A 15294-nucleotide genomic window follows, 5' to 3' on the forward strand; every position below is an offset into this window, starting at 1 on the left:
GATAGCTATAGTGTGCTTTGTTTTAAACCCGCGCGCGCGCTTCCCAATGATCGCTCCAAGTTCGCCTTCCTTTGACCCTTTTTTTTTTACAAGTGGCAAACTGTTGCGTGGGCAGGGGCGTAAAAAAAGGTATTTCCAGTTACTTTATGCGCTGGTGTTTTGAGGATTTAACTCGTCACGAAATTCCAACACACAAGTTTGGGTTCTTTAAAAAGCTACTGCGTTCAGCTGTTCCTTTTGTTGCATGGCGTCAGCTGTTGGACTTGCTTGTTCGTAGTGGTTTCCGCTTATCTCTTTTCTGGTGATTGGTTACTTGTTTAAACCGGGTAATCCAAGTTCTGCTGTGCATTGTTGGGGTTTCCCTCTCCCTCAAAACCTCACACACACATCAGAACGCATTGGGAGCCCCATTATATACATATATATAATTTTTTTTTTCTTGTTACGTATCTCGTATTTCTTTGCGTTCGTTCAACATCTCCAAACACCACACAACAAGGGCACTACGCGCCAACCTCATACACCTGCTTGCTTTTTTATAACCCCCCCCCCCCCCCCCCCAAAGAAACCGAAAAAGACGCATCGTGCCCTATATTCCAATGTCATCGGTATGGCAGGCAGCCAACAGTGGGGACCTCGCCACCCTCCGTCGAGCTCTCGACGACGCTGAAAAACGTGGCAATATGGCTTTTCGAAAGGAGATGGAGTGGCAGGACGCTGTAGGCCGGACGCCGATCATCGAAGCTGCTAAATACAATCACGTTGCGTGTGTTCGGGAACTGTTGAAACGAGGTGCGAATGTGAGGCATACAGGTAAGTGTGAGTGGCTTAGTTTGGTGATGGTGGGATGACCATGCAGGATTCATGACATGATGATGAATGCCATTTGCATAGTGGATGGGGGGGTGCTTGCGAGTTGTCTTGCCTTGTTGCATTTCGCAGCTGTCGCTGCATTCATCGACCTTCTACTCTGCCAATGAGGAGCAGCAGATGGGCCATCTTGCAAACGCGTCATGGCACTGCCGGCAGTCGCCGCTCCCGCCCAACCCACACAAAAGCACAAAAGCAGCAGGGCGGGAAGAAAAGGAACTTGCGCCACTCTCGTCGTTCTCCCCCTCCTCTTCTACTTTGCTAGCTCACTCAGCCATTTGTAACTAGCTCTCCTCGGCACCGCAATGGATTACACGACGCATCCCGAAATCAAGGAACTCCTTGCACAGGCTGCTGGCCTAAAGAACATGGCGAACATTCCTACGACTTGGCATCCCCTTCCGCCAGCTGCTCCGCCTCCCGTGTTGAGTGAAAGGGAAGTGGATGGTGAGCGTATCCTCCTTCTTCAACAACAGCAACAGGAGAGAAGATTGAGTGGAAACGGTGGTGAGGTGCGTGGGTTATGCAGGTTTTGGCAAAAGGGAACATGTCGGTGAGTAGATATTGCTTGTATCTCACTGTTCCTCTTGAAAGTATTGATTGTTTTGAGGTTTTATAGCTATGGTGATACGTGCTGGTTTATCCATGAAGGACAACAGGGAGCGCCAACGTCGCCTTTGCAACAGAATGTGCAACAGAATGCCCAAGCTGCCTATTGTCGGTCTCGGGATTTGTGTTGGCCTCAGCATCTGCAACAACTCCAGCAGCAGCAACTACAGCAGTTGCACCAACAGCAACAACTGCCGTATCAAACACCCAATCATTCCCGGACCCAATCCGCCGGACAAGGCACCTTTTCCTCCTTCCACACTATCCCACTCTCCCGAAACTCGTCGCGGAGTGTATGCAGGTACTGGCTCCAAGGTATCTGCAATAGGGGCCCCGCATGCCGCTTCCTCCATGGCTCAGCGGCTCCAGCCGCCATTGGAGCCGCCGCCGCCGCCATTGCGGAACGTAACGCCCTAACAGCCGCACGACCTCGTCCTCGCCCCCGGTCGGCTCCCTACATTCAAACCCTTCCCCCGTCCATGGATGCCATGTCCACCCATCCTCAATTGACGCGACCCCGCCATTACTCCCACCCATCCCTCCTGCTCCCGAGTCTACCCACATCCACAGCAACGTACGAGTCCCTTCTCGAGTCCCTCCCGTCGTCATCTCCCATCCCGCCTCTAACGGAAGCCTCTTCTGTAGACTCTTTTGCTCTCCCGTTCGACTTGGATGAATATGACGATTACTCCGAGGCCGGATTGGAACTTGGTGGGCTGGATGAGAATCAAGTGTTGGGGCTTTTGGCTTCCTCTTTCCCCCCTTCTTCGGCTGCTTTGATTCCTTCTTTTGCGCCCGTGTCACCTCCTAGTGTCTCGAAACCGGGTTCGGGTGTGCCGCGTTCGAGTGTTCCGCGTTCTGAAAGCGAGAAATTGTGGAAGGAGGATATGTGGGGTGCCAGTGTTTTGAAAGCATTGGATCGGTTGGCGTTGTGAAAGTAGTGAATAGTGAGGGTTGTTTATTACCTTGGAGTAAAGGTTGAACGTGAAAGAAGGCAATGAAGAAAAAAAAACACACAAGTAAATTGGAAAAAGGAAGTGGCATTAAACAAAAAAGAGGTGGTGATGGGACTTCTTGGACGAGGCTTTCTGTGTAGAATTGTTTTGTTTTTTTTGTGTTTCTGTAGGATTGTATGCAGGTTGCTTTTTAGCCTTTTTGTTATTTTTTGTGTATACCCGGTTGAGGTAGAGTAGCTGTGAGTGGGGGAAGAGGTAGCGGAAATCAGAAAAAAACAAGGAAAAAAACTTTGATTGAACAATCGGGAAAGATGGAGGGGAGAAAACCACAAATGTAGAGTACGTTGACCCACCAGGGCTCACCAGTCAGGAGCTGCTGGAAATATGATATATTCTTTTGAAAAATGCAATATTGGAAAATATCCGCCCAGCAAAGGTCTTCAGCCATTGCTTGATTTTTGACTCAGCCATTTCTGATGAAGAGAGTTGATGGATTTTGGGTCTCGACAGCATTTCACACCATTTTGAATTGACGACGACAGCTGTTGAGAATCTCGTTTTTTTTTTTTTTTTTTGCGATTACTGGCTCAACCGTCCTCAAAACGTTCAACTCTCATTGCCTCCATTCGCATTTCCAACGTTTTATGTTCAAATGACTTTGAACGAATATTGAAAAGATCTCACACATTTTGCACAGCCACATCCGCTCAACTGACACTTGCTCTCAACTGGCATTCTACCTTCTTTTCCTTTGCCAAAACAAGGGATTTGCTACCACGTAGATGCACGCAACATGGCCAGCGCAGGCTCGGTCAGAGTCCCCCGTGCTGATGCATCGTCTGGAAAACCGGACGAACCTATAGGCACGCAGAATGGAGTAAACGTTCCATTGACATGGGAGGAGGAGTTGGCCGAGGACGAACCTCTTGTTCCGACACATAGAAAACCGCAGAGAGCGCCTTCTCCGCCTTTGGATAATCTCGTGCCTGATAGGTATGATGCTAGTGTATTATTGTCATTGTGCGTAGCACCCACCCACTCTGGTTCGTAGTGCGTCAGAGACGAGTGGTGCCACACATTCTACCTTTCCATCTCACAACACAAATGCGCACTCTAATGTACCCCACGCACCTCCCAGCACCAACGCCCTTTTCCCTCCCTCTCCGGGCCCGACACGCTCATCACACGACTCGGCCCGCACAGCCCGCGAGATCAACAACCTATCCGAAACAGCCATCCCAATTGGCGTGGCAACTGGAGAACGGAAGAGTGCCGAAGTGGATTTGATGAGACGGGATTGGACATGGGGTCCTAGGGGAAAGTTACGCATTGTCAACCAAGAGAATACTATGCAGGAAGAGGGAGAGAAGACTCCTATTGATGCGTCCTACCCGCGACCCATGTCATCTCAATCAAGCGGTCACAGTCCTTCTACAATATCTTCGTACTATGCACGACCGACAAGCGTATACAGGGAATATCTATCAGACACCCCTACTCCATCCATTACCACAACACAAACACTGCGAGATATCTCCCCCCTCCCGGCAATTCCACCCCCTGACGCATTGCAGCCGAGGGGAACAGTCGCAGGCGTATATTACCCTCCGCGACCGAGACCCAAGGTAGTCGATATTCGGCAACCGAGTAAGGGGGCAAAAAGCAATGTTGTTTTGAGGGCCAAGAGTCGGATGCGAAGGGTGTTGTTGGGTGGGAGCAAGAAGAAGAAGGAGGGGCAGAAAGTGACCGGGAAGAATCGGATGTCCGTGGCGTCCTCTGATCAATCTGGGAAGGTGGAATTCGTGAGTCCATCTGCGTCGTCGTCGCCTCGTGAAACTAGAGAGCAAGAGTTGCAAAAGCGGCCTACAGAACAGCCACAGCAGCAAGCGCTGCAGCAAGCGCAAATCCCGAATATGTCACCGAATTACACTACATCACCGCATCCTCATGACCCTGCCTTCCGAATGTGGACCGTCCGCCACCAACCCAGTAGCGGCGCCCCTCTCCTCGTCGTCAAGTCTCCTCTCCTAGGCGAGACACTTTCCAAGGAGCTCGGCCTCGAGTCCTTCAACTCTACCCAATCCGAAGGCCCCGAGCATATCCCCTCAAAATATGTACCACCTCCCAGTGAACAAGAACTGATCGTCAAAACCCGCATCTACAACCCACCACAGCATGGCCACTTACCGGACGTGAAGGACAACCGCCCGCGATCAATGGCTGGTGCTCAGAGTGGTGCCCAGAGCGAACCCGTTCGTGTTCTCACACATCTTGTTCCACTTGAGAATGGAAGTAGGTGGAGTTTACCGGCGCGGAAGGAATCGCTTTTAGACGAAGAGGAGAATGCGAATGTGGGTCATACCCCTACTACAGGTGTAAAGTACACTCCCATCCAAATCGATACGCGACGCTTTACGAGGGAATCAATGATCTCATCAACATCACAGACGGATACCGGTAACACCGCTGAACCGTTACATCGGTTGTCTGGTGGACGGATTGGGATGTATGCTTTGGTTGCATCTCCCACTCCGATGTCGCCGAGCCAAAGCGGACCGCAGGTGGTAGATGCTCCTCTTGTGGCGTCACAGACTGCAATGTTTCCCTGGCGTGAGCGGCCCCCACAGCCTAATGCACGTCCAATAAGAACGCATGGAATGGGTGCTGTATCGGCTGCTTCGATGGTGGAAAGTGAACGATTGGTGGCGGGCGAGACAAGTTCTCAGGGTGATATCCTTCCTTGTACAGACGCTGACGCTACCGCGCATCTACCTAGCGGGCTCTGGCAACTGCAAAGGCCTGTAGCCGCTGATGCATTGACCCGTCGAGATGAACGTGGTCTGGAAGACAAGCGGTTTGAGCCAGCTGAAACATCTTTGCCATTGACATCTTCGGATACATTGGCGGGGAGTGAGGCACCTGTGACTCCAGTCGCATCGGAGATACGGAACTCTACCGTACCTTCTCCGACCACGTATCCGGCGAATACTACCGATGGATTGACATACCCGGATGAACAGCGTTCAGAAGAGGAAGAGGAAGATGCAGAGGGGTTCGAGCGCACGGGCACTGTTTCACCTTCCATTGCTGGTGCACTAGCTGGGGAGGTATCCCCTGTGTTCATGCGAACCCTGACGTGGGCCCCACGTCTCCCATTACGCGTGGTCAATTCAAAAGAACCTTTGGATGAGGGAGGCACGGAAGAAAGGGAAGAACCTGTTCTTTCAGATATTCCAATGTGGCCAGCTCCACCTACTTTGGATTCCTCGCCCCCCGAGTCTGAACAATTTGAGTTCACCGCTCAACCGACCGATGCTGCCACTACCAAGGAAGCAGTCTCTGCAAGTCGATCAAGTGTCGCGCGTTTCAAATCGCGCGTACGCAGGGTGATGCATAGACATGGTGGTAGACGGAAACCCCCAACGAGCTCTGCTAGGCGGTTCACCTCCTCGGGTATGGCGGGAGTGCGTGCAACGGGGTCAGTTAAACGTTCGAACCAAGTAGGAGGTGAACAACCGGAACAGATGGCCATGCTACCACCTAGGACGGTATCGATGGTATTAGCCCCGGAAGAGGATGGCATGCCACCTGAATCGGAAGGTTCATCACCTAGTTTGTGTGGAATGTCTCGTCATAATCTTCCTTCGCCGCCGCCACCCCCTGTCCGTGTTGATTCGATGGTTTCGGAACAAGATGCTTTGGGGCCAGCAGTCGGAGGGCTGGATGTGCCTGAGCACGGAGCTCCTGGTATTGTGAATGAAGCGGCCACTAACCTCCCTGTGCGTCTTGAGTCGATGGTTTCGGAACAAGATGATTTGGTGCCAGCAATTCGAGGGCCGGATGTGCCGGAACACGGACCTCCTGGTATTGTGAATGAAGGGGTGCCTAGTACCCCTGTGCGTGCTGATCCTGATAGTGATCGGGCGGAGGAAAAAGTTTCTATGCCGTGTGATGCAGAAATCCAGGATCATGTCATGAAATATCATGAAGAGTTGAAGGAGAGTTTGGAGAGAAGACTACAAATTCAATTACCTGAACGGCTTGATTCCCGTGTTGCAGAGAGTTCCAGTACGCCAGGAGGACCATCATCGTTGAACCAAGTTGCATCATCTCCTCCCCACTCTCGACGCGACGCTCCTGCAAGTCCTTCCACACCCCGGCCCAACCCATCCCAAGACATTCCCGACCGCCCAAGTTTCGACAGTTTCAACTCTGGATCAACCGCAACCGTCGTCAATGTGTCAATCACACCCCGACGGGCAGCTTCTCCCGAGCAAATGCATGAGAAGCATGTTCCGGATGCGCACATGCCAGAGCCAGATACATCGCAGTCTACTGGTGCCGTGAAAGCGACAACAGAAGAAGAATGGAAAGCTGCCCAAGCGGATCTGTTGGAGCGGATTGCGAAGCATTTGGGTCGAGCTTCTATATCGACACCGACTGGATCACCAGAAAGTGAGAGAAGCCGAGTCCTCGTCGCTCGACCCATGTCGTTTGTCTCCCAACCCGCAACTTGGGTCTACACAACCAATGATCACATGTTGGACGATTTGTCGAGAATGGCCTCTGCGTCCTCAGCCCCGTCCCAACCACAGCATACTTGGTCGTATTCCTCATCTGGCTCGTTGTATGGGGGGTTTGAACCTTTGGCAAATTACGTTCCTGAATCGGCTTATGGGGAAGTCACGCCGTCGAGTGCCTCGGTCGAGTACCCGCCGCGAGCTGAATCGGTTGGACAAGGGAGTGGAATGCCCATGCAAGCGCCTCAGCACCCGTGGCCGAATGTACCACCCGTCTACGGTGGCAGAGTAGGTTCCGTGACGGGGTCTGTGACGGGGTCGACTGCGTCGGGGGATACCTTTGGATGCACGCACAGCGATGGCGGGGAGGCACCGAACGACGTTGCATGGCCTTTGCGAACCGCTTCGAGTGTAGATATGAGCCAAGAAGTACGTCCTGCGAGTGGAGTTGAGTATAGTGCGGATGCAATTCCTGTCATGTCCCAGCAACCCGCACGACCTCTGCGGCATCGGCCACCGACACCGGCCTGGCCGAAACCAGAGACATCCGTGCAAGCCAGCGTTTCATCCCGATCCAGTGTTACCGGAGAAATGGCGGAACATCCTCCTCAGAGATCCGCATCTCCCTGGTCGTTTGTTTCAGGCGCATCGGCCTACCTCACCCGCAGTGAACCCCAAGAACACATGGCACCTCTTGGACCGTATTCCCAAGATCCATACCGGGACATGACCTCCCTCCCACATGTCCCTCCTGTCCCACTCCCGTCCGTCAACACCCACCCCTGGCTCGACCAATCTATCCCTCCTGCAAGATTCAATCCCCCCCGCCCGTGGTCCCTACCTCCCAACCAAACCGATAAAAACATGGCAATCCCACCGCGGCATAGCATTCATTCTGGATTCAAAGTCTTGGGCGTTCAGCATGTTGCTGGGGTTTCTGGTGTCGATGATGCTGCAATTACCGGTGCGCCTTCCAAGAAGGGCAAGGAGAACAAGGGGAGGTGGAGTCGGGTGGTTGAAATTGTTAAAGGGCGATGATTGAGTAGACTTTTCGCTTTGGGGTATTTGATCAGAGTATATTTTTGGGGTGCGTGTGGGATATAAATGGTATTTCATTTTTTTTTTGTTTCTGATTATTATCATTTATTTGTCAGTGTTGAGTAATTTTGTTCTTTGTTGGATATTGTTAATAGAATTGACAGTACACTTTTTTTTTTACTCTGCCTTTTGGATTATATTTTGACTGGTTGCTTTGTTCATTTCGGGAACTTGGCCATTTTCGTGTTTGTCATTCTTGGTCGTTATAGACGTTGTCTGTCTCGGCCCCAGTTTATTATATATAAGGGGGGAACTACTATCGTTTGTCCTCAAATCAATATCGAAATGAAAATGCAGCCAGATGGCCAAAACTGGCGTGATAACCAAACATTAAAAATTGTAAACATTCATCGTCTTGTTTTCTGGCCAAGTTAATTCAGGGATGACAGACGTTTGGGAGACGAAAAAAAAGTTAGATATTAAAGTTGGATCATGTTTTGATCAAAGGTTCAAAGTTTTATAAGTTTTTTTTTTCCTGCTGTTCCCCCTGAATACGGGGGGTCCTATTCCCTGGAATGCCTTGCCCATATCATGAAATGGAGATGTTGGCCTACGCTACAAAGGAATCTGACGAGATGCTACAAATATCTCGTATTATATCTCTAACCTCTAGGCAGCGAGATCTCCCTTCTTTACTGACAGACACAGCCATCCTATTGACATTGGTGCATCGTAGCCGCGCAGGACAAGGACTTTGTATGGTAAACCGATACAATCGTGCAACGTTTACTGGTATTTAAACTTGCAATATGTTGGATGTGATTTTGACTTGGGTTTGTGCCGGCCGGACAGGGCATGCCATAGTGTTGGAGCAGACCACATGGTCGATCAATGTTGCTGCTTTCCCTGCGTTGTTCCCATAGGTGGAATGAAAAAGTACCCAAGGTGATTGTTATTCATCCTTTGAATTCCTTCCTTTATCTTCTAAAACTTTTGGGCCCTTCCTCTGAGAGGAGCGCTCGTCATCGGCCGTAGCTCAACAATCCTGGACCTCCGACAGGAGTAATACGTCGATTTTCCAAACGACGACCATTCAACGTGTTTCCGGTATCCGTTTTCGACCGAGTCGAGTTTACCGTCAAGTCCTGGGGCGCTTTCCACCTTCTCTTCTGGCCGACCATAGAAGGAAAAAGCTAGCGAGTCGGTGGGGAGTAAAGAATGGACGAGGGCTAGGGAGGTCGACTTTTTATAACCCTGGAGGACTGGGGGGTTTTTTTTTTTTTAGTTTTTCCAATTCGGAATTCTATGCAAAAGTTCTTTTGCGCATGTCATCCTTCTTCTCCAGTAAAAGCTCGTCTCTTTCACCGCCAGGCGGAATTTCTCGGGTGCTTACCATAGCTGAAGAAACAGTCTTCATCGCTAAACATTCACGAGCTCTTGAGCAGAGAGATCCGAAAAAGGATCAGATTTTCATTAAATGGAACATGATATTGGAAGCAGTTTTATGGATATGTCGTCGTACCAAAGAATCTGATAAACCATGTTTTCAAGAACTGTGTCATCTATTACCGCTAGCCAGCTACAATGCATCGTGCCATCATGCTGCAAGTGGTATTCCTTTGGATGCGAGGTGCGATCCCAAATATCATGAAGGTGCGCGAATCTGATCTCAAACGCGTTCGTGTACGTGATCCACTTCGTCTATTGCCCATCACCTTGAACTTTTATGGACCGATACAAAATCCTCGGCAAAGTACATCTCATCCCTTTAGCAAAACCTTGAACATGCCACTCACCATTCTCTATACAAACAAAAAACTACAGATAGGCGAAGGAGCCCACGGAGTAGTTCTCAAAGCCAAATCAATAGAAACAGGCCTAGTAGTCGCTCTCAAAAAAGTCCCACTGCGACGATTGGAAGATGGGATTCCGAATACGATTTTGAGAGAAATCAAGGCTTTGCAGGAGATTGATTATCAGAATGTACTGGTTTTCTCCCAATCTTATATAAACGCAATACTGTCGACTAAACGTAGGATTAGGTCGTCAAACTCCTTTCCGTGCACCCGTCTGGTCCCTCATTTGTCCTCGTCTTTGAGTACATGCTCTCAGACCTCTCCCACATCCTCCGCACAACACCCCTCACCTCCTCTCAAGTGAAAGCCTATATGCTCATGCTTCTGCGAGGGTTATCCTATTGTCATGAGAACAATATCATGCATAGGGACCTGAAACCTGCCAATCTCCTCATTTCGCCGACGGGAGTGCTTAAACTGGCGGATTTTGGGTTGGCGAGGGTTCATCGATATGCAGGCGAGGAGGTCCCCAAACGCCCGTATTCGCATCAAGTAGCGACCCGATGGTATAGAGCGCCCGAGTTGCTGTATGGAGCCAGGATGTATGATGCTGGAGTAGATTTGTGGGCTGTGGGGTGTATATTTGGGGAGCTATTGAACCATTCTCCATTATTCCCCGGTCAAAATGATATTGACCAGTTGTATTGTGTGTTGAGTATTTTGGGGACGCCGACCAAGGAGAGCTGGCCGGTGAGCACCGATGGAAACCGTTTGCAATTTCTCATTGTGTGTGCAATCTCATTTCTCAGTAAAATTAGGACCTGGAGACTTTGCCAGATTACAACAAGATTCAATTCCCAAATATGCCTGCTGTGGCATTGGAACGTGTATGCCCAGACGCATCTCAAGAGGCTGTAGGACTATTGAAAAAGTTTCTCGTGTATTCTTGCAAAAACCGTATCCCAGCAAAAGAGGTCAGCATTGCTAGTCACGGTTCGGTTCTACTCTACTGAGAATGCTAACACCAATATGGCATTGCTACAAACAGGCCCTGCTGGAACCCTACTTTTTCAATAAACCGCTGCCGGCCCATCACCTCGAGCTCCCCATCCCAGAACGAACAACCCAAGAACAATTCGATGTCGACAAATCGCTAGATCTGTCCGTATTTTTCCCACTCGGCGCCGGAGGAGGCGGTGGGGATGGTATAGTCGAAGATTGAGTTTCCAACGGGCCGACGAATAGGGAAGAGGGTAAATCTCCAGTCGCTGCAACATCTGCAATATTCAAGTACGCAACGAACCCCGTCTAGAACTTCCCAAACTTAAACCCCCCGCACTACTACTTCGTGTTAATATGTCTATAAACTGTTGTGCGTCCTTTTCCTGCTGCCCCCCCGCTTTCACCATCATTTGGACGTATTTCTGTGCTTGAGCTGTTGCAGCCGGAGTATTGGCCCGAAGAAGAGTATCGACGATACCAGTGTATCCGTACTTTGTGGTGGTTTTAGCAAACTGGTAGAGGGTGGACGGAAGGGTAGCATTAAATTCTGTACATGACACATATGAGTGAATAACTTTGCGGTTGCATCGCCGGGTTACCTTTTCTAGCCCGTCCCAGTTGCTGGACTAGAATTCGATAAATGTGAGATCAAGCAAATTACCCAAGTATCGACAGTAGCGCTCACCTGCACAAGCGCCTTAACCTTGAGCCACCAAAACCTGTGGCAAAGCCAGCAGATCAGCATTACACCATAGCATCTCCATGAATCCTTTGTGTGTACCTTTTCTCCGGCACCTTGAAATCCGCCTTGACCTTTGCGGCCCTATTCCCATGTCCTAAAATTAACAACTTTGATATCGTCTCGCTGATTGTTAGGTCCAAGAACGTGTGGGCGGTATCCCGTTCTAGGGTTGTTTGCAGATTCAAGAGTTTGACTTGATCATCGGTGGCCTGATTTAATTGTGAATATTAATATATGGCACTCAATGATGGGTAGACACTATTACCTTTGCTTCAAAGAGATGCTCTTTATCATCTTGATAGAGTTTTGTAGCAACCTTGAATTTATTGATGCGCTCTGTTATGTCCTAAGAACATGGCCACAGCTTCAGCTAAATTGCTCTCGACATCAATGTTTTTTCAACATGGACAGTGCAAAACTTACACCACTTTCATAACCTTCCACCACGACCGCATTCGCACTCTCGACCCTTCGATCATCCTGATAATAAAAGTCGCGCAAAAGCTGCCGGTCCTGTTCTCTACTGTAACATTCCAAAAGACTAGATGCGAGCGGCTTGCCGTTGATGATGCGGAAAAAATCCGCGGGCGGGAGTTTGCGCTTTAAATGAAGCATGACGAGGTAGACTGGTAGATCGACTCGCTTTAAGCCAAAACAATCATTGGTGACCACAAATTCCAGTGGACTTACCAAGATCGGTATCACCGCTTTCGATGGCTTTGATCATTGCAAGCTCGTCTTCCTGCATACTCATCAGGAGAGGTACTTGGTTTGCTGCTTGTGGTTCGTAATCTAGAAGCTGACAAACCAGTCTTGCAATGAGTCGTACGCTACCAAAAAGCTTTTTTCTGTGTACAAACCTTGGTGGCAAGCCTAGTCTGTCCAGTTTCATATGCGGTTTTGGCTACCTCCGTATATGAGATACCCGAATCTCGGCCCCCCAGCTTCTCTACAATCAAGCGGCAAAGTGTCTCTTCGTCGTCGACAGAAACTTTAATCTAAATTTCAAAGCATATAAGGCCAAGAGTCGCTCCCCGAGTTTTGCCACTCCTGCTCGTACTTTTGCGCAGGCCCAATGGATCAAAACTCTGTCCCGATTCATTCCCAAATACTCGCAAATGCGGAGCGCAAGCAAATGATGGTGTCGGTTGGTTAATCGGTTGATCAATACTTGAGGCGTTAATCGCATATATCTATGTAGGTTCATTTGCCGTTAGCTCCATCCCCGCATACGCAAAAAAAAAAAAAATCAAAAAACGTATTTAACGTACTGTGAGTAGGTGAGGGGTATGCCAATTTCGTAGTGTCTTACAGCGTTGAGGACGCGCAACGTCTGACACATGGTGACGAATCTGTTTGCATTATAAGAGTCCACAAAGCATTTACCAAAACTAGCCGCCTGAAAAATCTGGTATGTCAAGAGAATTTCGAGAAAATTATAATGTCAATTTATATCATACCCGAAGTAAAGCCCGTTGCCGTCCGGTATGCAACTCATGGCCAGCGGCCTCTATGCAGCTATCAACGGCTTCCGTTAGTTCGGGTTTGATGTTGCGAATGTTTTCGTCGGCGCGAGGGCTTTTTTTCTGAACACCAAACACCGCAACATGAGTCTTTTGAAAACCTCACACGGAATACTGACGATAGCGTATATAAACTAACGACTCTTGATACTAACCTCAAAATGCTCCAAGGCATCAAACAGAATCGCGCCAGGGGCAGTAGAACCAATCTTGAAAATGTCCTCAATCGCAGCTGGCGTTTGTACGAATTAATCTTCTGATCCACATCTGTACGTTTCATCCAAAGTTTGCACTGCGCTTACTTGGCACACGTTGCAGAAACTCGCATCTCTCGTCACTGATGATGCGGACGCCGTCAACTTCTGGTACCAGGTGCACGATCCCTTCATATGAATACCTGACTTTCATGTAAGCGATGCTGCGCACCATACGGCTAGCTTGTTTTAAACTTACTTGATCCAGTCTCCAAAAGGACCCACCATAAGCACTGTGTCCGGCCAATGAAGCACTACAGCATCTGTCCCGCACCTGAACGTATATGGTCACTTAAATGCCTGTGTCTTTGGAATCGGCTGGCACGTACCAGGTCATCTGCACCGGTGGCGTACTTGAATTGGTAGAAAACTCGGCAAGATTCTTTTGGAAGTCAGTGGAGACTACCCAAAGCCGTCCGTCTGTTGTGAACAGAGCCAAGAACTTTCCGTTAGGCGATACCGACATGCCACTGAATGGTCCTTGAGACAACATCTGGAGTGGACAAACGTGTTAAATAATCTGTTTTGGCAAGAGCAGCCGACGGTCTTTGTAGATCTCTGAATCTTTGCAACGAGCTGTACCTGATCTTGAACACTTGAGGCATCAACAACCATGACCGTGGCATTTACAGCAACGATGACTTCTAAATGTTTGCTCAACGTGAATTCTGGAGGTATGATGGTCCACGAATGTGGTGCCTGATGTAGACCTTCACAGTGGATTATCAGTGAGCAACGATTGCATATCTCCACACGTTGCCAAACGCAAGTAAACCAATGCCAATATCCTTTCTCATACGTACCAGGATCTGCTAGTTGCTTGGGCCTTGGTTCCTCCAAGTCTGTCACCGCTATCAGCTTATAGTTCCCAGTAAGAACCACCAGGCCCGTTTCCCACAATTGGCATTCTAGTACTCCATACTCTTTGGCGTCCTGAACAGAGCACAGCTACTGAGTACTGTATCCTCAGCCTCTTGGTCAATCAAACGCTTCACCTGTCCCAGTGAGAATTGAATAAACTCCCCGTGTATATCATACACTCTGACAGCGCCATACTCGAGAATGCATATCAAGTGTTCAGTGTTTGTCCATCCCATGCCCACGATTCGACCTTTATCCCACTGGTGACAATGCGTTGACATTAGAAACAGAACAGAGAGCGTTTCTGGGCTTTTAACGCATGGGAAGCTCACCTGGAATTGATTGATGAGCTTCCCAGAGGATGTGTAAATGTGCATAACCGGCTTTATTGTTTGATTTTGCAGCGATAGAATCTTTTTATCGTCTCGTATCATGGCTGAAAGCATCAGAATACAAGAGCATAAGGAAAAAAAACTTTAGGAAACAACAACGATAGCCACTTTTGTATTTATTACGTATTTCAATTCTCGTCCTTTTTCGCAGTATGAACCAATTTTACTAGCTACTGGCATCAAATGCCTTACCTATTGGACCGCCATAAGGAGCGGCAGCAACGATAAACTTGGAGAGGTCCATATCCTTCCAGAGCATGAGATAGGTTTCCTGCTTGCTACCGCCCTCATTTAGACAATGACACGTTCTCTTACCCGTGAGCAAAAGTGTAAAAGACCTACCAGTAGAACCTGTCATGGAGGAGATTCCAATCTGCCGTGGGAGAAAGGTTTCCTGCCAACATTGTGGTTGTGGGTGTGTCGCTTTACAGCAAGATGAGAATGGTATGCAAGACTCGTTAAATACGTTGCTTGACCAGCTCATTCCCCCCGCGCCACATTGTTGAGTCATGCATCCAGCAAGCCTTCAACTTTCATCTCCTGTCACCGCACACCTTGCTCTTCATTCCTTTTTGCTCATGACAAGTATGCATATCTCCTGCAAGGTGCAAGATTGTGCTCACTGGCAACAATCCACACGGTTGCAAATCAACTGCAAATCCACCAAGTGTGCAGGATTACATGAGGACACAAGAACACTATAAACTGTCCTCCCGCACGACTGCATCCTC

General features: G+C 49.1%; 5 protein-coding genes across 5 annotated transcripts; 3 read left to right on the top strand and 2 right to left on the bottom strand.

Moving 5' to 3' along the window:
* Positions 1 to 560: 560 nt before the first annotated feature.
* Positions 561 to 1013, bottom strand: SPPG_08970 (uncharacterized protein). Its single transcript, XM_016757120.1, has one exon. It carries the CDS (start codon positions 933 to 935, stop codon positions 603 to 605), a length of 333 nt encoding a protein of 110 aa, XP_016610928.1. The 5' UTR covers positions 936 to 1013; the 3' UTR covers positions 561 to 602.
* SPPG_01970 (uncharacterized protein) lies at positions 584 to 2845 on the top strand. Its single transcript, XM_016750276.1, has 2 exons — positions 584 to 1423; positions 1490 to 2845. The coding sequence occupies exons 1-2, from the start codon at positions 1176 to 1178 to the stop codon at positions 2412 to 2414; spliced, it is 1173 nt and encodes a 390-aa protein (XP_016610929.1). The 5' UTR covers positions 584 to 1175; the 3' UTR covers positions 2415 to 2845.
* A 94-nt stretch (positions 2846 to 2939) lies between these two features.
* SPPG_01971 (uncharacterized protein) lies at positions 2940 to 8172 on the top strand. The gene is made up of 2 exons (XM_016750277.1): positions 2940 to 3428; positions 3487 to 8172. The coding sequence occupies exons 1-2, from the start codon at positions 3229 to 3231 to the stop codon at positions 7991 to 7993; spliced, it is 4707 nt and encodes a 1568-aa protein (XP_016610930.1). The 5' UTR covers positions 2940 to 3228; the 3' UTR covers positions 7994 to 8172.
* A 1504-nt stretch (positions 8173 to 9676) lies between these two features.
* SPPG_01972 (CMGC/CDK protein kinase) lies at positions 9677 to 11404 on the top strand. Its single transcript, XM_016750278.1, has 5 exons — positions 9677 to 9746; positions 9818 to 9976; positions 10036 to 10539; positions 10608 to 10763; positions 10838 to 11404. The coding sequence occupies exons 1-5, from the start codon at positions 9720 to 9722 to the stop codon at positions 11009 to 11011; spliced, it is 1020 nt and encodes a 339-aa protein (XP_016610931.1). The 5' UTR covers positions 9677 to 9719; the 3' UTR covers positions 11012 to 11404.
* Positions 10703 to 14967, bottom strand: SPPG_01973 (tethering complex subunit VPS16; the record flags this gene model as incomplete). Its single annotated transcript, XM_016750279.1, has 21 exons — positions 10703 to 11303; positions 11391 to 11417; positions 11477 to 11510; positions 11573 to 11742; positions 11799 to 11879; positions 11957 to 12159; positions 12224 to 12332; positions 12394 to 12531; positions 12594 to 12726; positions 12805 to 12932; positions 12994 to 13119; positions 13212 to 13288; positions 13359 to 13453; positions 13510 to 13584; positions 13640 to 13803; positions 13893 to 14020; positions 14114 to 14243; positions 14306 to 14431; positions 14504 to 14607; positions 14756 to 14841; positions 14906 to 14967. 21 exons carry the CDS (start codon positions 14965 to 14967, stop codon positions 11076 to 11078), a joined length of 2424 nt encoding a protein of 807 aa, XP_016610932.1. The 3' UTR covers positions 10703 to 11075.
* Positions 14968 to 15294: the final 327 nt, after the last annotated feature.

This window comes from Spizellomyces punctatus (genome assembly GCF_000182565.1).
Source record: "Spizellomyces punctatus DAOM BR117 chromosome Unknown supercont1.3, whole genome shotgun sequence".
Lineage (NCBI taxonomy): Eukaryota > Fungi > Chytridiomycota > Chytridiomycetes > Spizellomycetales > Spizellomycetaceae > Spizellomyces > Spizellomyces punctatus.